Here is a 27740-nt window from a genome sequence, read left to right as displayed (position 1 = left end):
AAGCAAAATATTAAAAACAAACATTAAGAGAGAATTAAAACAGAGACATTAAAAAACAGGTCAGGGGACCCAATAAAACAGAGAAATAGCAAAAAGCAAGTGGGAATAAGACAGGTTAAGAATTAAAAGCCAATGTGAAGAGGTGCGTTTTTAGGTGTGATTTGAATGTGGCGACTGAAGCGGCTTGCCTAACCACTAAAGGTAAGGAGTTCCAGAGCTTGGGTGCACAGACAGAAAAAGCCCTTTCACCATGAGCTTTAAAATGTGCCTTGGGAACGGTTAGGAGCAGCTGATCTGCGGATCTAAGAACACGAGGGGGATTGTGACGATGGAGCAAGACACTCAAGTAGGCAGGGGCGAGACCATTTAGTGCCTTATAGGTTAAGAGGAGTATCTTAAAATCAATTCTGAAGCTAACCGGCAGCCAGTGTAGGGTTTTTAAAATCGGTGTAATGTGTTGGCTTCTGCTGCTTCCAGTTAAAAGTCTTGCAGCCGCATTTTGAACCAATTGGAGTCTCGAAAGAGTGGCTTTACTAATACCATATAGGCAGGAATTAGAATAGTCGAGCCGGGACGTAATGAATGCATGGATTACTGATTCCAGGAGGTGGTAAGGCAGAATTGGTTTGAGTTTGGCAATTCGCCTGAGATGGAAAAAGCAGGATTTTACTGTGCTGTTGACTTGAGCATCCATTTTCAGGACCATATCCATTTTGATTCCAAGATTGGAAACAGACGAAGTTACTGGAATGGGAAGAAAGTCGAGGTCAAGGGGTAGGGTCTGTTTGCGGTCGGGACTAAAAACAATGACCTCGGTTTTTGAATCGTTCAGGTGAAGGAAGTTTACAGCCAGCCAGTCCTTAATGTCAGATAAGCAGTTGAGAAGAGGTTTAGTGGAGTCAGTTGACTTGAGGGAGAAATAAATTTGGCAGTCATCAGCATATAGGTGATACGAGATTGCATGTTTTCTAAAAATTGCACCTAAAGGCAGGATGTAAATTGAAAAAAGTAGTGGCCCCAAAATGGAACCCTGGGGGACACCACATGGGAGTGGGACTGATTCAGATGAAAAATCATCTAGCATGACTCTAAGAGTCCTGTTGCAGAAATATGACCTGAACCAGTCGAGGGCTAAGCCAAATACACCAACCCAGGATTCGAGTCGGGAGATCATGATGTCGTGGTCGATTGTGTCGAAGGCAGCAGATAAATCGAGAAGAACCATAATCACGTAGAGTCCTGAGTCCAATGCCAAAAGGACATCATTTAGGACACGTAAATGCGCGGTTTCTGTGCTGTGTTGGGGCCTAAAGCCTGACTGAAAAAGGTCCATTACCTGATGGTCCTGTAGGTGGTGAATTAATTGCTCATAAACTACTTTTTCGAGTAATTTTGACAGGAAAGGTAGTTTGGAAATTGGACGTAGATTGGAGAAGACGGCAGGGTCAAGATCAGGTTTCATGACTTACAAACCACAGTACACATTAAGATCTCAAGATGCCGGTCTGCTTATGATTCTAAGGATTAATAAAATAACAGTGGGAGGTCGAGCTTTTAGTTACAGGACCCCCTAAACTGTGGAGTGGTCTGCCTGCTACTTATAAGAGATGCCCCTTCGGTCTCAGCTTTCACATCCCAGCTGAAGTCTCACAACTTCAGTTTAGCACACCCTGACTAGAGCTGCTGATTAACTGTACAGACTGTCAGTCATTAGCACTAAAACATAACTAACATGATAGTTAGAATTTGTTACTAACCCTCACCTATTCTGTTTCTCTTCTCAGTACTCAAATGTGGCACTTGGTGCCACGGCCCACCTGCCAAGTTGTTTTGCCTCCAAAAGGTAAAGTCATCTCTGATGGAGGATCACAGGAATCATGGGGTAGATGGGTCCTTTCTTTGGATTGGCTAACGCAGCACTGACTCAGCTGTAGAATGGCCAATAGGGGGAGGCAGCTTGATGGCTGAGGTCTCCAGGACTCTGAACAAATCCAAATAATATTATGTGATATCAACTACTGTTAAATTCTGTTCCATACTTGTAATATTTTATTTTTATACTGTATTGAGAATTTGTTCTGTTCTGTGTATTGTATTGTATTGTATTGTACTGATCCCCTTCTTTTTGACACTCACTGCACGCCCACACTACCCAGAAAGGGGTCTGTCTTTCCCAAGGTTTCTTCCATTTTTTTCCCTACAGGGTTTTTTTGGGAGTTTTTGGGGGGTTGTCAAGAGGCAGGGCCTGTTAAAGCCCATTGCGGCACCTCTTGTGTGATTTTGGGCTATACAAAAATAAATTGTATTGTGTTGTATAGATAAGGACAAAAGGCATTATATGATAGACGGACATATAGAGATGAAAGGCACTATATGATAGATAGATGACAGACAGAGACAAAAGACACTATATGATAGACAGATAAATGGGAAAGGCACTATATCACAGATATATAGACAGAAAGAGACGAAAGGCACTATATGATAGATGGACAAATAGAGGTGAAAGGCACTAAATTATAGATAAACAGACAGAGATGACAGGCACTATATGATAGATGACAGACAGAGACAAAAGACACTATACGATAGATGGAAAGATAGAGACAAAAGATACTAAATGATAAATGGACAGATAGAGATGAAAGGCACCATATTATAGATATACAGACAGATAAAGATGAAAGGTATTATAAGATAGATGACGGACAGAGTCAAAAGACACTATATTATTGATATACAGGGCATCCAGAAAGTATTCACAGCACATCACTTTTTCCACATTTTGTTATGTTACAGCCTTATTCCAAAATGGATTAAATTCATTTTTTTCCTCAGAATTCTACACACAACACCCCATAATGACAACGTGAAAAAAGTTTACTTGAGGTTTTTGCAAATTTATTAAAAATAAAAAATCTGAGAAATCCCATGTCCATAAGTATTCACAGCCTTTGCTCAATACTTTGTCGATGCACCTTTGGCATCAATTCCAGCCTCAAGTCTTTTTGAATATGATGCCACAAGCTTGGCACACCTATCCTTAGCCAGTTTGGCCCATTCCTCTTTACAGCACCACTCAAGCTCCATCAGGTTGGATGGGAAGCGTCGGTGCACAGCCATTTTAAGATCTCTCCAGAGATGTTCAATCGGATTCAAGTCTGGGCTCTGGCTGGGCCACTCAAGGACATTCACAGAGTTGTCCTGAAGCCACTCCTTTGATATCTTGGCTGTGTGCTTAGGGTCGTTGTCCTGCTGAAAGATGAACCGTCGCCCCAGTCTGAGGTCAAGAGCGCTCTGGAGCAGGTTTTCATCCAGGATGTCTCTGTACATTGCTGCAGTCATCTTTCCCTTTATCCTGACTAGTCTCCCAGTCCCCACAGCATGATGCTGCCACCACCATGCTTCACTGTAGGGATGGTATTGGCCTGGTGATGAGCGGTGCCTGGTTTCCTCCAAACATTCCTCCTGGCATTCACACCAAAGAGTTCAATCTTTGTCTTATCAGACCAGAGAATTTTCTTTCTCATGGTCTGAGAGTCCTTCAGGTGCCTTTTGGCAAAATCCAGGCGGGCTGCCATGTGCCTTTTACTAAGGAGTGGCTTCCGTCTGGCCACTATACCATATAGGCCTGATTGGTGGATTGCTGCAGAGATGGTTGTCCTTCTGGAAGGTTCTCCTCTCTGGAGCTCTGACAGAGTGACCATCAGGTTCTTGGTCACCTCCCTGACTAAGGCTCTTCTCCCCCGATCGCTCAGTTTAGATGGCCGGCCAGCTCTAGGAAGAGTCCTGCTGGTTTCGAATTTCTTCCACTTACGGATGATGGAGGCCACTGTGCTCATTGGGACCTTCAAAGCAGCAGAAATTTTTCTGTAACCTTCCCCAGATTTGTGCCTTGAGACAATCCTGTCTCAGAGGTCTACAGACAATTCCTTTGACTTCATGCTTGGTTTGTGCTCTGACATGAACTGTCAACTGTGGGACCTTCTATAGACAGGTGTGTGCCTTTCCAAATCATGTCCAGTCAACTGAATTTACCACAGGTGGACTCCAATGAAGCTGCAGAAACATCTCAAGGATGATCAGGGGAAACAGGATGCACCTGAGCTCAATTTGGAGCTTCATGGCAAAGGCTGTGAATACTTATGGACATGTGCTTTCTCAGTTTTTTTATTTTTAATAAATTTGCAAAAATCTCAAGTAAACTTTTTTCACGTTGTCATTATGGGGTGTTGTGTGTAGAATTCTGAGGAAAAAAATGAATTCAATCCATTTTGGAGTAAGGCTGTAACATAACAAAATGTGGAAAAAGTGATGAAGCGCTGGGAATACTTTCTGGATGCACTGTACAGATAGGGTGAAAGGCAATATATTATAGATATACAGACAGACAAAGACAAAAGGTATTATATGATAGATAGTTTGGGGGAAAATTACTGTCTTTTTAACGTGGCTTTTAGGATCTTCACCACAATCAAGGCTTTTATTCTGCTTTTCTAAACGTTCTGGTTATTTAACCCATTATTTGCTAATGGACGCCTTAGCAGGTCTGACGTTTAAGTTCTTGCACTCTTCCAAGCATTCAGTGCCATTTACCTCTGCTCATTGTTAACTGTCATTATCAAGATACAATTAAGGGGAAGAATTACAGTACACAGAAATACAGTAAAGTCAAAAAATACGGAAAGTAACATGAAAAACTTAACGCAAAATTTTATAAATATAATACCTCTGTCTTTTTCTGAATGCAGAATAAAGGAGAAAAAAAGCTTGTCAAGTGATTCACGGATTATGAAGGTGGTTGTAACAAATTCCTTGCACTACATGGGGTCCCCCACAGTCTAACCAGCATGCGGGGCAAAAAAGTACTGTTTGTAAGATTAAAATAAAAACACCTCACATAGGAGTTTCGCTACGCGCCGTCACGTGACCAAACATTCCACGACGTCAACAGGTGTGTGTCGCGCAGGTAAGACACCGCGATGAGGCGAATGGCGGATATAATTTGACCTTTCGCTATTACTGAACATCAGCGGTCGACGGGCGCTCGCCTTCGGTGGGGGGGTCGGCTGCACTCACCTCGCTTGTTCTTCGTGCCGTGCTTCTTGGCGGTCGCCAGCTCCTGCTCGATCCTCTTCTCCAGGTACTCCTGCTTCTTCGTCAACATTTCCTCCGTTTCCCGCAGCTTGTGGATCGCTTCCTGAGGAGTCGGCCCGTGCTTTTTCGAGGAATTCGAATTCCCCTTGAAAAACTTTGAAATTTTGCTCATTTTTCTCCTCTTTTTTTTTTTTTCTTGTCCACAGGCAGTAAACAGAAAGCAGCACTCGGCGTTTCGCTCGGTAGAGTGAGGAAGACTGGCGATCCAGCGACTGAGGAGGTGGCGTCAGGTGTCGGGTTCCGCAAAAGGAAATACCAGGCTTCGGTGCTGCCTGCCGCGTGGGCGTGGTCAGTCATATCGCGTCACCAGTTGAACCACGCCCCCACACTACCACCCCATTCAGCGTCTCCCTGTTCTGCAGGCAGCACAGCTGCTATTCTGTGAACTCACAGTACTACTATACAGAAGTCTTAGGCGCTTGTGAACAAAATGATGACATGATGTCATGAACAGTTTTTATCAATAAAATGTACTTATGTATTATAACCCCGCCACAGGCACAGGTAAGAAAAAAAACATCGTTTTTTATATATACGTTTATTTACAAAACAAAACAAGAATGCGTAAAATTTGTTTTTTAATTACTTTTGAAACATGACTTCTGTCGCAATGTTTCTAATGTCGTTTAGGATAACATCGAAATGGTCATCGCCGTTGAGCGAAGCGCTATCTGGATTGAGTGGTGGGGTTATAACACACAAGTACCCAATACAATCCATAGAATGCGCAGTAAACTGATTAATACGGGGGCTGAGACAAAGGAGAGGAGTCAGATGGAGAAGTTAATTTCTTGGTGCAAAGAGAACTGTCTACATCTTAATATCAGCCAAACCAAGGAACTGACTGACTTTCATCGCACCAAAGAGCCTCTGTTACTCTTCAGGTAGTGGATTTAGAGGTGGTCTATCAATAACAGGTTGGACTGCTCTCCAGAACACAAAGGAACTATGGAAGAAAGGGAAGAGCTGGCTCTTCTTCCTTCCTTTAATGTGGGAAGTGACATCCTTCACATCTTCTACAACTCTGTGTTGACAAATGCAATGTTCTATGCTGTGGTGTGCTGGGCTGGTAACATCACTTAAAGACCGAGAGGTTGGGAGCATACAGTGAGAGCGCGTTGTCACACCCGCCACATGATGAACCACCTGGATTGGGACCCAAGTGCAGCGGGTGACACCTCCGTACCACACTGGAACAGTGGGAGGTGGCTAGAGAGCCAACCCTGCCACCAACCCCCTGAGTTCTCCCTGTAACTTGGAGGACCTTTTCACAGATTAATGTCATACCCAGGACGGAGTAATTGCAGGTTAAGGGTCTTGCTCAAGGGCCCAATGGAGTGGAGTCATTTGTGGAGTGTACAGGATTCAAATCGGCAACCTTTTGATTGCTAGTGCAGATATGTAGCCTGACAGCCAGATCCACCCTAAGTCCGCAGTGTTCTACGCTTTTGGTGTGCTGGGCTGGTAACATCACTTCAAGAGAGCTCCACCAAATCAACAGGCAAATTAAAAGGGCAGACTCAGTTATAGGACGCACTCTGGACCCCATAGAGGGAGAAATGAAAGGAGAGAGTGAAGACAAAACTGAGTGCCATTATGAACAACGCTGCATATCCTCTCTGTGACACAACAACACTGAGGACTTGCAATGAAATCCTTCAGCAGAAGTGTGTCAAGAAATGCAACTGGGGCTCCTTTATACCAATGGTAATACACCTGTATAGCGCCTTACTGGGACTGGAACTGCCAAGATATTTTTTCTTTTTAGTCATTCTGGTCTGTTTTCAGACCAGTGTGTATCTATCTATCTATCTATCTATCTATCTATCTATCTATCTATCTATCTATCTATCTATCTATCTATCTATCTATCTATCTATCTATCTATCTATCTATTGTTGGAGGAGAACAGGCATCCCAACCAAAACAGAGGATGTCCCCTTACCTGGACAGGATGCCAATGTGAGAATTCAAGCAAATGGGCCGGAACGACAAGGAAATAAATTTACACCCGGACAGTATATTCTATCAGACAGATGGAGAAAAGACAAGGAGTGGAAGTGGTTCCATCCCCCATGCGCTAAGGTGTCAGTGGTCCTCATATGAGAACCCATTTGTGACACCTGAAGGGATACTAGAGAGATGGAGTCTGGAAGTGCAGCCCTGTAAGGGTTCCTTGGGATCGACAGAGGGTGCTGTCGTTTTGGGGGGTGGGATGGGGGGGGGGGGGGGGGGGGCAATGGGCACCCTACTTTTCTACGGCCCAGAAGTGTTTCTTCAAGGAGAGAGAATGGTACCATAAGCATTCCTTGGTCCGGCTTAAAAAGGAGCATGGACGAGTCGGAGTCGGGAGGCAGTGGGCAACACTCAGCAGAAGAGACAAGAAGGAACAATTGTGCTTTATTGTTTATTTATTGTATTATTGTGGATGATTATTGGAGAGAGGTTATTTGCAAAACTGTTTGGTATGAATAAATATTCTTTATTTTACCACAGCAACATGTGCTGTTTTACTGTGTCTATGGTTGCCCCTTTGTGATTACATGTTTTATCTTTTATATAGTGCCTTTCACATCTATCTATTTAATAGTGCCTTTCCTATCTATCTATCTATCTATCTATCTATCTATCTATCTATCTATCTATCTATCTATCTATCTATCTATCTATCTATCTATCGTGTCTTTCACTCTCTATCTATTGTGACAGATATCCAGGGACCTTGCGGGAGTATCCGGAAGAAGGGCAGTGTTTTCCCTGGGCCACAAGGGGGCAGCACCCCTGGGTTGTACGGGGGCCACAAAGATGGGGGATCCAACCCTATGCTACACCGTGGCCACCGCCAGGGGGCACCTGGATAACCCCTGGACTTGAATATGCAGCACTTCCGACACACCCGGAAGTGCTGCCGGATGTTAATCAGGGTCCACCTGTGACACGTCCGGGGACTGAATAAAAGGGGCCTCACTACATTTGGGGACCCGGAGTTGGATGGGAGAAGGATGGAGCTGGCCAGTGAGGAGTTGGAGGTGGTCAAAGAAGCAGAGAGGAGTCCTAAGAGACTGTGTTTTGGTGATTGTGCACTGTATGTTGTCTTGGGGGTTGCGGTTTGTAAATAAATGTGTGTGATTGGAGACGTTCTGTGTCAGCCTGTCGGTGTCCGGGTCCAACATGTCCACTCTATCTATCTATCTATCTATCTATCTATCTATAGTGGTGTGAAAAACTATTTGCCCCCTTCCTGATTTCTTATTCTTTTGCATGTTTGTCACACAAAATGTTTCTGATCATCAAACAAATATAACACAAGTAAACACAAAATGCAGTTTTTAAATGATGGTTTTTATTATTTAGGGAGAAAAAAAATCCAAACCTACATGGCCCTGTGTGAAAAAGTAATTGTCCCCTGAACCTAATAACTGGTTGGGCCACCCTTAGCAGCAATAACTGCAATCAAGCGTTTGCGATAACTTGCAATGAGTCTATTACAGCGCTCTGGAGGAATTTTGGCCCACTCATCTTTGCAAAATTGTTGTAATTCAGCTTTATTTGAGGGTTTTCTAGCATGAACCGCCTTTTTAAGGTCATGCCATAGCATCTCAATTGGATTCAGGTCAGGACTTTGACTAGGCCACTCCAAAGTCTGCATTTTGTTTTTCTTCAGCCATTCAGAGGTGGATTTGCTGGTGTGTTTTGGGTCATTGTCCTGTTGCAGCACCCAAGATCGCTTCAGCTTGAGTTGACGAACAGATGGCCGGACATTCTCCTTCAGGATTTCTTGGTAGACAGTAGAATTCATGGTTCCATCTATCACAGCAAGCCTTCCAGGTCCTGAAGCAGCAAAACAACCCCAGACCATCACACTACCACCACAATATTTTACTGTTGGTATGATGTTCTTTTTCTGAAATGCTGTGTTCCTTTTACGCCAGATGTAACGGGACATTTGCCTTCCAAAAAGTTCAACTTTTGACTCATCAGTCCACAAGGTATTTTCCCAAAAGTCTTGGCAATCATTGAGATGTTTCTTAGCAAAATTGAGACGAGCCCTAATGTTCTTTTTGCTTAACAGTGGTTTGCGTCTTGGAAATCTGCCATGCAGGCCGTTTTTGCCCAGTCTCTTTCTTATGGTGGAGTCGTGAACACTGACCTTAATTGAGGCAAGTGAGGCCTGCAGTTCTTTAGACGTTGTCCTGGGGTCTTTTGTGACCTCTCGGATGAGTCGTCTCTGCGCTCTTGGGGTAATTTTGGTCGGCCGGCAACTCCTGGGAAGGTTCACCACTGTTCCATGTTTTTGCCATTTGTGGATAATGGCTCTCACTGTGGTTCGCTGGAGTCCCAAAGCTCTAGAAATGGCTTTATAACCTTTACCAGACTGATAGATCTCAATTACTTCTGTTCTCATTTGTTCCTGAATTTCTTTGGATCTTGGCATGATGTCTAGCTTTTGAGGTGCTTTTGGTCTACTTCTCTGTGTCAGGCAGCTCCTATTTAAGTGATTTCTTGATTGAAACAGGTGTGGCAGTAATCAGGCCTGGGGGTGGCTACGGAAATTGAACTCAGGTGTGATACACCACAGTTAGGTTATTGTTTAACAAGGGGGCAATTACTTTTTCACACAGGGCCATGTAGGTTTGGATTTTTTTTCTCCCTAAATAATAAAAACCATCATTTAAAAACTGCATTTTGTGTTTACTTGTGTTATATTTGACTAATGGTTAAATGTGTTTGATGATCAGAAACATTTTGTGTGACAAACATGCAAAAGAATAAGAAATCAGGAAGGGGGCAAATAGTTTTTCACACCACTCTATCTATCTATCTATCTATCTATCTATCTATCTATCTATCTATCTATCATATATTGCCTTTTCTATCTATCTATCTATCTATCTATCTATCTATCTATCTATCTATCTATCTATCTATCTATCTATCTATCATATAGTGCCTTTTCTATCTATCTATCTATCTATCTATCTATCTATCTATCTATCTATCTATCTATCTATCTATCTATCTATCATATAGTGCCTTTTCTATCTATCTATCTATCTATATATCTATCTATCTATCTTCTATCTATCTATCTATCTATCTATCTATCTATCATATAGTGCTTTTCTATCTATCTATCTATCTATCTATCTATCTATCTATCTATCTATCTATCTATCTATCTATCTATCTATCTATCTATCATATAGTGCCTTTCCCATCTTATCTGTGTCGCAGTTTTAAATTATGAAGCCACGGTCTCCAGTTCCAAGTTCATTCTCACTTTTCACCACTAGGTGGGAGTAGAGCCTCACAAAGGTGGCCCACAGCTGGCACATCAAGCTGGCGTTTTGCTTCATCACAAAGTGCTGTCCAGGATTCGTTTGAAAGCCCCAGCTGTCATTAGTTTTAGTGACTGACTAGTTATTGTCACTTAGAGTTTATTAAAACTAAATGTGATGCGTAAAAAAATATTCAACAATACATCATTGTCTCAGTTTGTATCGGTATACTATGCTTTAGCGGTGCTTTAAAACTGCCCTCATACTGCGAGACTTTATTTGACAAACTGAAAATATATACTGTAGATATGTTTTAATTAAATTTGTAAATTGCATTGTGATGATGATAACTGTGACTGGCACTCTATGAAATAAATAATAATTGCTTTAACTAGTTATTTATCAGCATGAAAAAAAAAAAATTGCCAGTTGTAAAGCTTTACGAATTAGAATTTTTCATCAAAACAGTGTGATTAGATGCACTCTGCTAGTTTTTAATTTTCATAATATTCAACCTAACACTACATTTAGTGCTTTTTTGTCAGTGTAGCCACTAGAGGGCGTCTCTCAGCCCCAAACCCTTGACACATTATGTGTATCCACTGTGATAGGTCACCCGAATACCATTAGACAAACACCAACACCTTATAAAAGACACGTTTAATGAACTCAAAAGTCCCACACAGCACACAGTGCTCCCGCACCAAACACCCCTACACACGGGCCTCTCCAAGGTCCAGTGGGCCGCCTTTCCTCTCCTCATTGGAGCTTCGTCCACCTCCGGCTCCCGACTCTAGCTCTTCGACTGTAGGAAGGCGGCCCTTTTTATATCCACCCAGATCTGCTCCAGGTACTTGTTGATGACCTTCCGGCAACACTCCCTGGTGTTGCAGAAGTGTCGCACTTGCACCCGGAAGCACTCCCTGGAAGGTTCTTCCTCCACCTTCCCAGGTGTGGTGGAAGTGCAGATCTCTCAGGCTCCAAGATGCTTGGGGCGCCCCCTGGCGGCGGCCATGGGCCCCACTGTGTTTGAGCCTCCAGGCTCCGTCCCCGTGGTCCCCTCCTTATCCAGGGCAGTTGCCCCCTCGCGGCCCATGGGATGTACAAACTACCTCCCAGTCTTTCCAGGTGTCCCAGCTGGGTCTGGCCCCCAGCCTTCTGCCACACCACATAATACAGGTTGAGAGCAGGAGCACCCACCACACGACGTACCACCCGGTTTGGGACCTGAGTGTAGCGGGCGACACTTCAGTACCAGACAGAAACATTCTGAGTTTATTTTTTTTACAGTGGCTGGAGTACCAATCCTGCCACCAACCCCTTATGGAGTAGCAATGGATTGTGCAGATTGTGCAAAGCACAAGGGCCTTCGAGCTTTGGGGGGGGGGGGGGGTTGGATTTGGGGGCGGGTTGGGGGTCCACTCTGGGCTGTGCAGATTTTTTTAATTTGTTTTTAATAACTTAACTAAAACAGCGGTTTTCAAGTCTCGATGCAGTGGCTTCAAAGTTCAATGTCTCATTACCATCAACTCTGACCTCGATGGGTGACGACGAATTGTACGCTGCTGCCGATCTTCTCATTGAACGCTATAGTGCTGACACTTCACAGGCATTTTGTGCTCAATTGATATCATTTCATGCGTATTTTCAATCGTTCCTGTCAACCAAATCGACTGTTTTCAAAGTAGCTGAACTGTTGCTGATAGGTCACTGTAGCCGCTGAAGTATAAGGCGAGATCAAGCATGGGTAAAACGCGTACCGAAAGAAATCTCTCAGTCCAAAAGTTCATTTTAAAAATATTTAGTGAAAGTTAAAGGTAAATAATCCACACAAGAATAAAAGAAAAAACAGTTACACACGTAGAATAAAAGGCAAAAAAAAGGGAAAAATGTATCTTCTCTGAACGTAGCTTTTCTTGAGAAACTTTAGTTATTTCTGTACTTAAAAGTTCTTTACTTCTTCGTCTTTACTTAAAGATTCTTAACTTCTTACATTCTTAAAGATTCTTAGTTTCTTCTTCTGTATGCTTTAGACATACGGCTACGCACTTAAATAAGTGCTGTTTTACGAGTTACTTACACACTCAAAAGGCCAATAGGCCCATTGGCATGAGAGGCACAGTTTAAAACTATATGCCTTCTACACCTTACACCTGGCAAGGCTGGTCACTAACTGAGAATAAGGTGTAGTCAGAGCAGATAGAAATAGTTAGAATATACCAATTATATTCAACTTATGGGGGTTATAGGAACCTCTCAAAGATTATGCTTTGTCATCTAGTAAAATATTTATGAATTGTAGCCTTTGGGCTCCTTTAATGGGCTCCTTTGAGCTGGTCCACTGGTGTAGGAGCTCCGTCCAGGGTAGGTAGATAGATAGATAGATAGATAGATAGATAGATAGATAGATAGATAGATAGATAGATAGATAGATAGATAGATAGATAGATAGATAGATAGATAGATAGATAGATAGATAGATAAGAAAGGCACTATATGATAGATAGATAGATAGATAGATAGATAGATAGATAGATAGATAGATAGATAGATAGATAGATAGATAGATAGATAGATAGATAGAAAGGCACTAGATGATAGATAGATAGACTAGATAGATAGATAGATAGATAGATAGATAGATAGATAGATAGATAGATAGATAGATAGATAGATAGATAGATAGATAAGAAAGGCACTATATGATAGATAGATAGATAGATAGATAGATAGATAGATAGATAGATAGATAGATAGATAGATAGATAGATAGATAGATAGATAGATAGATAGATAGATAGATAGATAGATAGATAGATACTTTATTAATCCCAAAGGGAAATTCACATACTCCAGCAGCAGCATATTGATAAAAAACAATATTAAATTAAAGAGCGATAACAATGCAGGTATTACAGACAATAACTTTGTATAATGTTAACGTTTACCCCCCCGGGTGGAATTAAAGAGTCGCATAGTGTGGTGGAGGAATGATCTCCTCAGTCTGTCAGTGGAGCAGGACGGTGACAGCAGTCTGTCGCTGAAGCTGCTCCTCTGTCTGGAGATGATCCTGTTCAGTGGATGCAGTGGATTCTCCATGATTGACAGGAGTCTGCTCAGCGCCCGTCGCTCTGCCACAGATGTCAAACTGTCCAGCTCTGTGCCTACAATAGTGCCTGCCTTCCTCACCAGTTTGTCCAGGCGTGAGGCGTCCCTCTTCTTTATGCTGCCTCCCCAGCACACCATCGCATATAAGAGGGCGCTTGACACAACCGTATGATAGAACATCTGCTGGATCTTATTGCAGATGTTGAAGGACGCCAGCCTTCTAAGGAAATATAGTCGGCTCTGTCCTCTCTTGCACAGAGCATCAGTATTGGCAGTCCAGTCCAGTTTATCATCCAGCTGCACTCCCAGGTATTTCTAGGTCTGTACCCTCTGCACACAGTCACCTCTGATGATCACGGGGTCCATGAGAGGCCTGGGCCTCCTAAAATCCACCACCAGCTCCTTGGTTTTGCTGGTGTTCAGGTGTAGGTGGTTTGAGTCGACCCATTTAACAAAGTCCTTGATTAGGTTCCTATACTCCTCCTCCTGCCCACTCCTGATGCAGTCCACAATAGCAGTGTCATCAGTGAACTTTTGTACGTGGCAGGACTCCGAGTTGTATTGGAAGTCTGATGTATATAGGCTGAACAGGACCGGAGAAAGTACAGTCCCCTGCGGCGCTCCTGTGCTGCTGACCACAATGTCAGACCTGCAGTTCCCAAGACGCACATACTGAGGTCTGTCTGTAAAATAGTCCACGATCCATGCCACCAGGTATGAATCTACTCCCATCTCTGTCAGCTTGTCACTAAGGAGCAGAGGTTGGATGGTGTTGAAGGCGCTAGAGAAGTCTAGAAGCATAATTCTTACAGCACCACTGCCTCTGTCCAAGTGGGAGAGGAATCGGTGTAGAATGTAAATGATAGCATCCTCCGCTCCCACCTTCTCCTGGTATGTGAACTGCAGACGGTCGAGGGCGTGACGGACCTGTGGGTTCAGGTGGTGAAGCAGCAGCCGCTCCATGGTCTTCATCACATGTGACGTCAGGGCGACAGGCCAGAAGTCATTCAGCTCACTAGGACGTGATACCTTTGGGACTGGGGTGATGCAAGATGTTTTCCAAAGCCACGGGACTCTCCACTGTTCCAGGCTCAGGCTGAAGATTCGCTGTAGAGGACTCCCCAGCTCCAGTGCACAGGCCTTCAGCAGTCATAGCAATACTCCATCTGGACCCACTACTTTGCTGGCACAAAGTCTCCTCAGCTCTCTGCTTACCTGCGCTGCTGTAATTGTGGTTGGGGACTCTCTATTATGCTGGTATCAGCAGAAGAATGGGTGGAGGGTGCAGTACTCTGAAGTGAGAGTGGGTTAGGGTGGTCAAACCTGTTAAAGAAGTTGTTCATCTGGTTTGCTCTCTCCCACGTCTCTCTCAATGGTGGCACCCCGCTTCGAGCTGCAGCCAGTGATGATCTTCATCCTGTTCCACACTTCCTTCATGCTGTTATTCGTCAACTTCTGCTCCAGCTTCTCCTGTACTGCTCCTTTGCTGCCCTGAGCTGGACTCGGACTTCCTTCTGCACACGCTTGAGCTCATGCTGACGCCTCCTTCAAGTGGTGCCTGGGGTTTATAGCATGAATCCCAGAATCGGAGGAGTCAGTTACCCTCACTGGGCGACTTCTTGACACTGTAGAGAGAAAGGGAGACAATGCCCCCTGTTAACACAGGGTGGTGTTAAATACCTCAGGTGGGCCAGGGAGGTGATCCTCCGACATGCACGTGTGACACAAGGTAAGGCTGCTATGCTCACTAGTCAGGGCGCTGGAGGGCAGTGACATTTTAAATGTTGATTAGCATTTGCAAATAAGAATTTCTCTGTTCACATGAAAATAAGGACCCTATAAATCAGCATCATTTCTAGCAGGGTGTCACTAATCAGGGTGCTGGAGAAGTGGGTGACATGTGACATGTGAATGAGCACATGTGATAATTAGAACCCTTTAAACCCCTGAGTAATTTTTTTAGCAGGTATATTGACTTGCTCAGTGTCAGGCCAGAAGTCAGTCAGTCAGTCAGAGGATGAAACACCACCCTCGTGCTTCTCGTGAAATTCCATTCTTAGCCACTAGATGGCGACATTACCTTTCCTCAGAGTGATGTTTCACTACACCAACTCAGTAATGACAGCTACTATGGGTGACCAGCAGGGGACGCTCACAACCTTCACACAAACCTACAGATAATGGAAGAGCCTTCCGAAAATAACAGAACCGGTCTTGAAACAGAGAAAAGCCATAAATCATCTGGGGATTCATTTGTTTTAAAGGGTCTTCTAACATCTTAATTCGGTTCTTCTTCAGCTTTAGGTTTACAATAGGGACCACCTGAATGTATGTATTAGTCATTTACTAATAATTAACAAGAACATAACAGAGGTTATGTTTAGTTTTAATAAGACTTAAAAGGTCTGAATTAGAATAAGCACCCCCCCCCCCCCCCCCCAATTTGTGTGTTATGGACACTAGAGGGCACTGTGGCTCCTCAAAACCAACACAACAGACACAGGGCACAAGTTAAAAGCACAAAAAAGTCATTTATTTTTGGGAAACGCTTCCCCAAAGCATTTCCCACCACCACAGCCACAAGTAAATAACCCGCACAGCACAAAATTATTCTTCTTTCTCTTCTCTTTCTCTTGCACTCCTCCCAGCAAGCTTCATCCACCTTCCACCCGACTGGTTGGTTCTGTCCTCTTATACTGGCCAACCCGGAAGTGATTCTGCTCTTATCTTCGCGTCGATACGCCGTTTTCTTTTCCTTTTTGATGCTTCAGTACACACATTTTATTTATAATTTATGGGTTTGGCCTTTGGGTACCCCAAAGATTTATTCTCCCTTGTCTTGTTTGTTGCAGTGGTGTAGTCGGCAGGATTTCACAAACGTTGCTAGGGATGGAGCAACACGATCAGCTTAGCCAATTGGTGGAATGTCTCTGCTATTATTGGCTCCTGACAGGAAGAGATAAGGGATCCAGGAAGGCCATGATGTCAGCAATGTCGTGGTCGTCAATCTTCCGGTCTGCAGAGAGAAGAGAAAAGGCATCAGTACAGTAAATTACAACTATCTGAGTCCATAAACTGGCACATCTGTCACACAGATTTGTGGAGAGGCCAGACAGTTTGGAAAATGTCATCGGTCACACACCATACTAACCAGAGCACGCGTCTTTCTTGGATGTGGGAGGACACCAAACACTGAAAAAAATGTGTAACCTTCAAAGGATGGAAGACCTGGACCACCATTTGAAAGCCAAGGACTTAACCTCCTGCTGTTATTTTATTAATTCTTGGACTCTTAAGTAGGCTGGCATCTCGAGACCTGACTGTCTGCCTTTACCATGGACATCAAGTCTCTGTAGGAGCCATTCCTCACAGTGAAAGCCTCATCACCCCCATACAGGCGTTCAACAGACGTCCAGTCCAGGATCATCCCATGAACCTCTTCAACAGACCTGAAGAATCTTTCAATGCCTTCTCTTTTGAAACTTTGCTCAGAAGGTCGGTGGGGTTGCAGTGGCTACTGGAATGGGACCTAGCTATGCTAACATCTTCACTGCGTTTCGTTTCTTCCCACTTAGGCTTTGTATCGGACCTAAACAAAAGAAATATCGATGATTGTGCCTCTTCTTGCTCCAGAAGCCAACTACAGGAATTCATTTATGATTTTACACATTTTCATCCCTCTCTTAGGATCCAGTGACCTGAGGCGAAAACTGGACTCCTTCAATACTGTGTCTCTTATATTGGCCAACCCGAAAGTGCTTCTGCTCTTCTGCCCAGGTGGTCTGCAGGGTTAGGTGGAAACCTCATGCCACATGGCTCTTCTGCTTCCAGAGCCCCCCCTGGCAGCCACCACGGTACCCAACAGGGCTGAGATATCGAACTCCAAGTCCCATAGTGCCCTGTGTGGGAAGCCAGGGAACCACTGCAATCCAGGGAAGCTGCCAACTAGTGTTCTATGGGGAGGCAGTGCCCTTAAGCAGCCATCTTCCCCCATCCTTTCATCTCCTGGGTGTCCCAGCCTTGATCATAACAAATTGAATGATTTACTTTAAGGGGTAGAAGTAAAGGACCACATTACTTATTCCCAATGTATTGGTGTCCAAACTCCATAGCCAGGGATTAAGCTCTACAGTTTCCTGCTGGATGCTGGATTTCCTGACCAAGCCCCCTCTGAATGTCAGGTTAGAAAAGTAGGCATCATCCATTGTCACCCTGAACACTGGTGTTCCACAGGGATGCATACTGAGCCCTTTACTCTGTGCCCTCTCTTCACCCATTAGTGTCTGCTCACCCACCCAACAAAGCCCACCGTGAAGTTCACAGACGACACAACAGTCATTGGTTTAATCACCAAAAATGATGAGACGACACACAGAGTCCATTACTCACTAATGGTAAACCTGTGGAGAGGGTCTCCAATTTCGAATACTTGGGGGTGAACTTCTCTTGGGCCACACACACTCGTCAATGACCATCAAAAAAGCACAGCAATGACCTTTTCTCCCTTAGTGTGGCTGATCCAGGAAATGTCTTGTGAACCTCTACTGATGAGCTGTGGAGTGGGTACTGGAGTACTGCATCACAGACTGGTCCTCCATTGCACAAGAGGAGATGGTCATCAGAACTGCCCAGAACATTACTGGCACACAGTTTATGAAAGTTGAAGAGATTTACCTGTCCAGATGTCAAAGCAAGACCTCCAGTATCATTGGAAACCCCACCCGCCCAGCACATCATTTCTCTACATTGCTCCCTTCTAGGAAACGATACAGGACTATCCATGTGTGTACCATGAAACCAAAAAACAGCTTCTTTCCCAGAGCTATTAAACTATCAATATATCCATCCATTATCCAACCCGCTATATCCTAACTACAGGGTCACGGGGTCTGCTGGAGCCAATCCCAGCCAACACAGGGCACAAGGCAGGAAACAAACCCCAGGCAAGGCGCCAGCCCACCACAGACTTTTAAACTATTGAATACTTTATACGCTAACTAACCTCTCTTATGTGTAAATTGTAATGTTATATACAGTATGTTGTAGGAGGCACACGCTGGATGGACAGGGCAACCAAGGCAAGAAGATCCGTTATCTGGATGGGATGCCCCAAGTGAACAGAAAGGCATCCCAGCCAAGAGGGGGAAGGATGACGCACCTGGACAAGGCTGGACATCCTAGCTGGAGGAGATTCCCTACCCCGACAGGAGCCCCCGGGTAAATGGACAGGCATCCTGAGTGGACGTGGTTTGTTCCAGTACCTTCCCTGGATGAAAGAAAAGAAGAGAAGGACAGGGAAGGACAGTCTCAAAGGGCTGTTTATTCTAACCCAGACACTAGATGGCAGTAGCCCTCCATATAGGTGCCCATTCGGGAACCAGCAGGGAATTCTGGGAAATGTAGTCAGGCAGAGCAGCCCTGCTGGGGCCCGTGGGTGCCGCAAGAGGGCACTGCAGGGAGAGCTTCTCCCTGTTCTGTTGGACTTTCGTATTATCTGGAAGTACTTCCAAGGTGTAGCAGCCCCCCATAAAGGTGTCCATTAGGGAACCGGCAGGGAATTCTGAGAAATGTAGTCAGGCTTAGCAAACCTGGTGGGGACCATGGGTGCTGCTAGAGGGCACTGCAAGGAGAGCTTCATCCTGCTATAATGGACTTCTGTATGACCCAGAAGAACTTCCAAAGAGCAGCAGCCCTCCATATACGTAGGTGCCTGATTGAGAAGCAGCAGGGAATTCTGGGAAATGTAGTCCAGGAGAGCAGCCCTGCTGGAGCCAGTGGGTACTGCAAGAGGGCGCTGCAGGGAGAGCTATACCCTGCTTTAGTGGACTTCTGTATGATCTGGAAGTACTTCCAAAGGGCAGCAGCCCTCCATATAGGTGCCAATTCAGGAACAAGCAGAAAATGCTGGGTAATGTAGTCCAGGAGAGCAGCCCTGGTGGGGCCCATGGGTGCTGTAAGGAGGCACTGTCTCCCTGCTCTATTGGACTTCCGTATGACCTGGAATTCCTTCCAAGGGGCAGCAGCCCTGGCATCAGAAGTACCCCCGGGTCTGTTGTTATTGTCTTTTATTCTTGGCTCATCCTCATATCTTATGACTTTAGTAAGACTTTCTCTATGGACACCATTTTTTTCCTGACTAAAATCAAAGACGCTGTTATCCATTCTCCTTTCTTTTTTCTTTTTTTAATTGGCTAACCTCAGGTCACTCTTAACTCATCACCACATCTCTGCACTGTGCCTTTCACTTTTTTATTAAAGTTTCCTCATTTTCCATTTTCACACTGCTCGCTTTGGCTCTTTATCGCCTCACACCTCCTTATTACCTCCCTTATCTTCAACTCAGTTCCTCCATTTCTCTTATTTATACCAGTAGCTGCTTCAGTGGTGTCCATAAATCCAATAATTCGTTTGTTGGCCTCCACCATTCCCTGATAATTAAATAATTGATTTCTTTCATCATGTGGGCCATCATTTCCTTCCTACTCTCTTTGAACATTACGCAGTCCAGCTATTCTTTTTGTAGTCACAGGCGTACACATGGAGGACAGTTTAAGGGCTCAGATAATTGTAATTTGCCATAATACCAGAAATTCTGCCATCTTGAACAGTCTGTTTTGGCGATGAGTGTCGATTCGACATTTTCCTTTTCTTTTTTGACTCGTCAGTATCCACCCGCATATCGCACGAATCGATCCACAGAAGACGCTATCACCGTAGCTCTCCACTCTGTGCTGAGCCATCTTGAGCAGCAGCAGAGCTACGTCTGGATGCTGTTTGTGGATTACAGCTCAGCTTTAAATACAATCATTCCTGACATTCTCATCACCAAACTGGTCACTCTTGGCCTCCCCCCCCCATATGTGTCTGGATAAAAGACTTTCTTACCAACTGGCTCCAGACTGTGAGACTCGGCCCCCACCTCTCCTCCATTTGCACACTAAACACCGGTACCCCACAAGGCTGTGTGCTGAGCTCTACACCCACGACAGCAGTCCGGCCCACAACAACAACCTCATCGTCAAGTTTGCTGACGACACCACAGTGGTCGGACTCATCTCAAAGGGAGACGAGGCAGCTTACAGAGAGGAGGTCCTGAAGTTGGCAGCCTGGTGTTCGAAGAACAATCTGGCTTAAAACACCAGAAAAACCAAGGAGATCACTGTCGACTTCAGGAGGCACAGCAACGACCTAGCCCCCCTTTACATCAACGGCGAGTGTGTGGAGAGGGTCCATACCTTCTGGTTTCTTGGTGTCCTTATCTCCGCTGACATCTCCTGGACAGAAAACATCCAGCAGTCATCAAGAAGGCTCAGCAGTGGTTACACTTCCTGAGGGTCCTCAGAAAGCACAACCTGGACTCCAACCTGCTACTGACTTTCTACCGCTCGTCCATCGAGAGCGTGCTGACGTACTGTATCACAGTACGGTACGGCAGCTGCACCATGGCAGACAGGGAGAGGCTTCAGAGAGTAGTAAAGGCCGCACAGAAGATCATCGGCTGCCCTCTCCCCTCCCTGATGGACATTTACACCTCCAGCTGACACTCAGCAGAGCAAAAAATATCATCAAGGACAGCTCCCACCCTGGCTCTGATCAGTTTGTCCTGCTGCCCTCAGGGAGGCGCTACAGGTTCATCACAATAAGGACAAACAGACTCAACAACAGTTTTTTCCCAAAAGCCATAACCATTCTAAACTCACACATGCACTGACTACACAGTCTGACCTCCCAACCCCTGGACTTCCTTCTATCCATCAACTGCGCAATATCCAATATCTAAATGGTACTGATAATAACTGTGCAATATCTGTATACTGTACAAAATCATTGCTCTCAGGTCCAATATCTACTACTCACTGCACATGAACATCATTATTGTGCAATATTTACATTATGTGCAATAACCCAATAGTGCAATAGTTATTTATTCTTTCCAGTATTTAAATAATGTGCAATAACTCGATTTAGTTATTATTCTTTCCATTTGCATATAGCGTTGCAGAACTTTTTTTGCAACTTTTTGCACCATTTGTTTATTTTATTTACTTGTTGTGTTCTACATATATGTCTGCACTGAAAGGAGCTGCTTTTAATCTAATTGTACAAGAGTATAGTGACAATAAAAGGCATTCTATTCTATTCATTCTATTTTATTTATAATATATCGGTTTGGCCTTCGGGTGCCCCAAAGATTTATCCTCCCTTGTCTCGTTTTGTACAGTGGTGTAGTCGGCAGGATTTTACAAACATTGTTAGGGATGGAGCAACAGGAGGAGCTTAGCCAATTGGAAGAATGTCTCTGCTATTATTGGCTCCTGACAGGAAGAGGCGGATCCAGGGAGGTCATGACGTCAGCAATGTCGTGGTTGTCAATCTTCCGATCCACAGAGAGAGAGGAGAAAAGACATCAGCTGACTGCGCCCTCTGGCTTCCTGACAGTAAATTACAACTGAGCCCTTCAACTGGCACATCTGTCACACAGATTTGTGGAGAGGCCAGACAGTTTGGAAAATGTCATCGCTCACACACCACACTAACCAGAGCACGCGTCTTTCTTGGATGTGGGAGGACACCAAACACTGACAAAAATGTGAAACCTTCAAAGAATGGAAGATCTGGACCAGCATTTGAAAGCCAAGGACTTAACATCCTGCTGTATTTTAGTACAGTGATCCCTCGCTATATCACGCTTCGACTTTCGCGGCTTCACTTTATCGCGATTTTTTCTCATACACGCATACCTCACTACGCATGCGCTTTCTGAAAACTTTTATCTAAGCCCCATGATGGCTCCTAAACGTGCTGCTTTTTCTAAGCCTTCTGACAATGAAACTAAGCGCCAGAGGAAGATGCTTACCATCCAGGAGAAGGTGAAACTCTTGGATATGATCAAAGATGGCAATACCCTACAAAAGCCTCCTCAAGCATATGAAAAGACAGCGCCAGCAACTGCCTATCAAGATGTTCTTCAGCTGCGCACCCAGACACCCACTGCCTACTCCTAGTATTCCATCAGCGGAAGAAGACAACGACGCACCTGCTGAAGATACTGCACCACCTGAAGACTCTCCTACTGAGCTCGTGCCTTCATAGGTTAGTGGTTGTGTATAAGAACTGTGCGTGTGTGTAATTAAATGTACAGTACAATAATAATAATATGATATTTGTAACGTCTAATATGTCTTATTTTCTCTTATTTTGTCTAATATATTGGGTAATACGAGTGTAATGGTGACTAAAGGGTGTTATTTCATGTCTAGTGGGCACTAATAATGTTAAAAAACGTATTTAGAAGGTCGTAAACGGGTTTTCTATACTCTAACTGCGAAAATATTCAATTTATAAATACAGAATCCTACTTCGCGAAAATTCATTTATCGCGGTAGAGTCTGGAACGGATTAACCGTGATAAACGAGGGTTCACTGTAATCCTTGGACTCTTAAATAGGCTGGCATCTCAAGACCTGACTGTCTGCCTTTACCATGGACATCAAGTCTCTGCAGGAGCCATTCCTCACAATGAAGACCTCATCACCCCTCAGACAGGCGTTCAACAGACATCCAGTCCAGGATCATCCCATGAACCCCCTCAACAGACCTGAAGAAGCTTTCAATGGCTTCTCTTTTGAAACTTTGCTCAGAAGGTCGGTGGGGTTACAGTGGCTGCTAGAATGGGACCTAGCTATGCCAACATCTTCACTGCATTTTGTTTCTTCCCACCTAAGCTTTGTATCGGACCTAAACAAAAGAAATATCGATGATTGTGCCTTTTCTTGCTCGAGAAGCCAACTACAGCAATTTATTTATGATTTTACAAGTTTTCATCCCTCTCTTAGGATCCAGTGACCTGACGTGAAGACTGGACTCCTTCATGTATGTCTAACCCTAACCCTAACCCTAACCCTTGGGGGCCGCTGGTTTGACTTTGTGTTGCTCACGGAGTCCCGAATGAGGCACATGACCTGCATTGGGAAGGAGCATCAGTTACGCCACTACGGCCATGTGGAGCGATTATCCAAGGTTAATCCGGTTCATTGTTGAAGACCCGAGTGACTGGACCAGGCCAAGGGGACGCCCATTGCTTGGTAACAATTTTAAAGTTTTCAATAAATTTGGTAAAGAGGTCAATTGATCTGCTCCTGATGTTATTGTGTGTGCCAGTTCCTCATTCCCAAATTCAAACAGCGGGGAGAGACAATGCAAATTAAAAGAATAGCACTACTGTTTGGGGGTCCTATTGAGCATAATTCACTAGCTGGCAAACTAAGTGCTTTATTATATGGTGACAAATATACTGTATGCATATGGATACACTGCTCCGAAAAATTAAAGGAACACTTTGAAAACACATCAGATCTCAATCCTGCCGGCTCTCTCTACTGCTATGGACTGATGTGGTGATGTGTTAGGAATGAAAGGATGGCAGCCATCGTTTGATGGAAATGAAAATGATCAACCTACCTATCAACCTGAATTTAAAGACACCCCGAAAATCAAAGGGAACAAAATGATGCAATGGCAGGCAGGCAGGCAGGTGAGTCCATTTGGCCGAAATGTCATTCCAACAACTCCAAATCGTACTCAGTAATCTGTATGCATCCAATTGCCTGACAACGTCCTAATGAGACGACAGATGGTGTCCTGGGGGATCTCATCCCAGATCTGGACCAGAGCATCACTTAGCTCCTGGACAGTTTGGTGGTGTCAGATGGACCTAAACATAATGTCCCACCCAGAGGTGTTCTATTGGACTGAGGTTAGGCGAGTGAGCGTTTTGGGGGGGTTCGCTTTGGGTTTAGTCAATGGTATCAATTCCTTCATCCTCTCCCCACATGAGCCCGGGCATTGTCATGCACCAGGATAAACCAGCATAGGATCTGACTATGGGTCCAAGGATTTCATCCCGATACCTAATGGCAGTCAAGGTGGCGTAATCTAGCCTGTAGAAGTCTGTGTGTCTTTCCATGGATATGCCTCCCCAGATATACCATCAGGGTGGCATGGTGGTGCAGTGGTAGCAGTAAGGAGATCTGGGTTCACTTCCTCGGTTCTCCCTGCATGGAGTTTGCATTTTCTCCCCGTGTCTGCGTGGATTACCTCCCACAGTCCAAAGACATGCAGGTTAGGTGCATTGGTGATCCAAAATTGATACTAGTGTGCTTGGTGTGTGGGTCGTGTGTGCCCTGCGGTGTGCTTGCACCATGCCTGGAATTTGTTTCCTGCTTTGCACCCTGTGTTGGTTGGGATTGGTTCCAGCAGACCCGCGTGACCCTGTAGTTAGGATATAGTGGGTTGGATAACGAATGGATGGATGGATGGATGGATGGATGGATGGATGGATGGATGGATATACCGTCACTTACCCACCACCAAACCGGTCATGCTCAACGATATTACAGGCAGTATAACGTTCTCCATGGCTTCTCCAGATCCAGTCACGTCTGTCACATGTGCTCAGAGTGAACCTGCTCTCATCTGTGAAAAGCACAGGGTGCCAGTGGTGGACCTGCCAATTCTGGTATTCTATGGCAAATGACAATCGAGCTCCACGGGGCCCACTAGAGGATGTCGGGCCCTAAGGCCACCCTCATGAAGTCTGTTTCTGATTGTTTGGTCAGAGATATTCACACCAGTGGCCTGCCTGCTGGAGGTCATTTTGTAGGCTCTGCCAGTGCTCATCCTGTTCCTCCTTGCCCAAAGGAGCAGATACCAGTGGGTCCTGCTGATGGGTTAAGGACCTTCTACGAGGGGCCCTGTCCAGCTCTCCTGGAGTAACTGCCTGTCTCCTGGAATCTCCTCCATGCCCTGTGCTGGGAGACACAGGAAACCTTCTGGCAATGCCACGTATTGATGTGCCATCCTGGAGAAGTTGGACTACTTGTGCCACCTCTGTAGGGTCCAGGTATGACCTCATCCTACCAGTAGTGACACTGACCGGAGCCAAATGCAAAATGAGTGACAAAACAGATGAGGAATGAAAAATGTCAGTGGTCTCCGTCCACCTGTTAAACCATTCATTCCTGTTTTGGGGGCCGTCTCATTGTGGCCCCTCTAGTGAACCAAAGCAGCTGAAAGTGATGAACAAGCCCCTCTGCTACTGAAGTTTTATTGACTAATGCTATACTTGGATTAAAAAGTGTTCCTTTCATTGTTTTGAGCAGTACATATGTATATGTATATATTTATATTTATATATGCATACACTCAGCGGCCACTTTATTAGGTACACCTGGCTAGTAGAAGGTCGGACACACTTTTACCTTCAGAGCTGCCCTAATTCTTGGTGGCACAGATTCAACAAGGTGCTGGAAATATTCCTCAGTGATTGTGGTTCATATTGACATGATAGCATCATGCAGTTGCTGCAGATTTGTCAGCTGCACATCCACAATGCGAATCTCCTGTTCCACCACATCCCAAAGTGCTCTACTGGATTGAGATCTGCTGACTATCAAGGTCATTTGAGTCCAGTGAGCTCACCATCATGTTCAAGAAACAAATTTGAGATGATCAGAGCTTTGTGACATGGTGTGTTATCCTGCTGGAAGGATCCATCCGAAGATGGCGGTCATATAGGGATGGACATGGTCAGCAACAACACTCAGATAGGCTGTGGCATTTAAACGTTGGTACTAAGGGGCCCAAAGTGGGACAAGAAAATATCCCAAACACCGTTACAGCACCATCAGCACCAGCATGAACCGGTGATACAAGGCAGGATGGGTCCATCATTTCATTTTATTGACCCTACCATCTGAATGTCACAGCAGAAATCAAGACTCGTCAGACCAGCCAACATTTTTCTTATCTTCTATTGTCCAATTTTGGTGAACCCGTGTGACTCAGTTGCCTTTTCTTAGCTGACAGGAGTGTCACCTGGTGTAGTCTCCTGCTGCTGTAGCCCACCTGCTTCAAGGTTTGACTGTTAGGTGTTCACAGATGGTCTTCTGCATACGAGTGCTTATTGGAGTTGCTGTTCTGTCAGCTCAAACCAGTCTGCCCATTTTCCTTTGACCTCTGGCATCAACAAGACAGGAGACCTTGCCGCTCACTGGATATTTTCCCTTTTTCACACCATTCTCTGTAAACCCTGGAGATGGTTGTGTGTGAAAATCTGAAATACTCAGAATACCAGCAATAAATACTCCATGTTCAAAGTTACGTCAGACCCCTCTCTTCCTTATTCTGATGCTAAGTTTGAACTTCAGTAGGTTGTCTTGACAATGTCTACATGCTGCCATGTGATTGGCTGTTTAGATATTTGCGTTAACAAGCAGTGGAACAGGTGTACCTAATAAAGTGGCCAGTGAGTGTATGTACGGTATATATACATCTTGCCAGAAGAAGGGGCCAGAGTTGCCTCGAAAGCCTGCATATTATAATCTATACAGTTAGCCAATAAAAGGGGTAATTTTTCTTCACTTCTCTATATTTAGTATAAACACTGTGACCACTAGGGGGTGCTCAAACCATTCAGAAGAGAATGGAGGCCATAGGTAAGTCACATAAAAAGCAAATTTAAAAACTGTTACGTCTGGGAGAGAAGAGCAACATTTAGATAGACAGATGTAGTACTAGGGTATTGTACCATGTTAGCCATTATGAATGTAGAGAAAAGCCAAGCAAAATGACACCTTTTATTGGCTAACTAAAAAGATTACAATATGCAAGCTTTCGAGGCAACTCAGGCCCCTTCTTCAGGCAGGATGTAATGTTTAATGATTACATCTTGCTTGAAGAAGGGGCCTGAGTTGCCTCGAAAGCTTGCATATTGTAATCTTTTTAGTTAGCCAATAAAAGGTGTCATTTTGCTTGGCTTTTCTCTTTGATAGATAGATAGATAGATAGATAGATAGATAGATAGATAGATAGATAGATAGATAGATAGATAGATAGATAGATAGATAGATAGATAGATAGATAGATAGATAGATAGATGTGAAAGACACTATATGATAGATAGATAGATAGATAGATAGATAGATAGATAGATAGATAGATAGATAGATAGATAGACAGACAGACAGATAGATAGATAGATAGATAGATAGATAGATAGATAGATAGATAGATAGATAGATAGATAGATAGATAGATAGATAGATAGATAGATAGATAGATAGATATGAAAGGCACTATATGATAGATAGATAGATAGATAGATAGATAGATAGATAGATAGATAGATAGATAGAT

The 27740-nt window shown here is 44.3% G+C and overlaps 1 protein-coding gene across 1 annotated transcript in view; it reads right to left on the bottom strand.

The window, feature by feature from the left end:
- Positions 1 to 5424, bottom strand: part of LOC114653197 (charged multivesicular body protein 4c-like) — a 55214-nt gene extending 49790 nt beyond the window's left edge. The window contains exon 1 of the mRNA XM_028803379.2: positions 5080 to 5424. Within this exon, the coding sequence (XP_028659212.1) occupies positions 5080 to 5269 (190 nt within the window). The 5' untranslated portion in view covers positions 5270 to 5424. The remainder of the gene's footprint in view (positions 1 to 5079) is intronic.
- Positions 5425 to 27740: the final 22316 nt, after the last annotated feature.

This window comes from Erpetoichthys calabaricus, chromosome 6 (assembly GCF_900747795.2).
Source record: "Erpetoichthys calabaricus chromosome 6, fErpCal1.3, whole genome shotgun sequence".
NCBI lineage: Eukaryota > Metazoa > Chordata > Cladistia > Polypteriformes > Polypteridae > Erpetoichthys > Erpetoichthys calabaricus.
The sequence above is the reverse complement of the archived record's forward strand: the minus strand, read 5'-3'. Positions and strand labels throughout refer to the sequence as shown.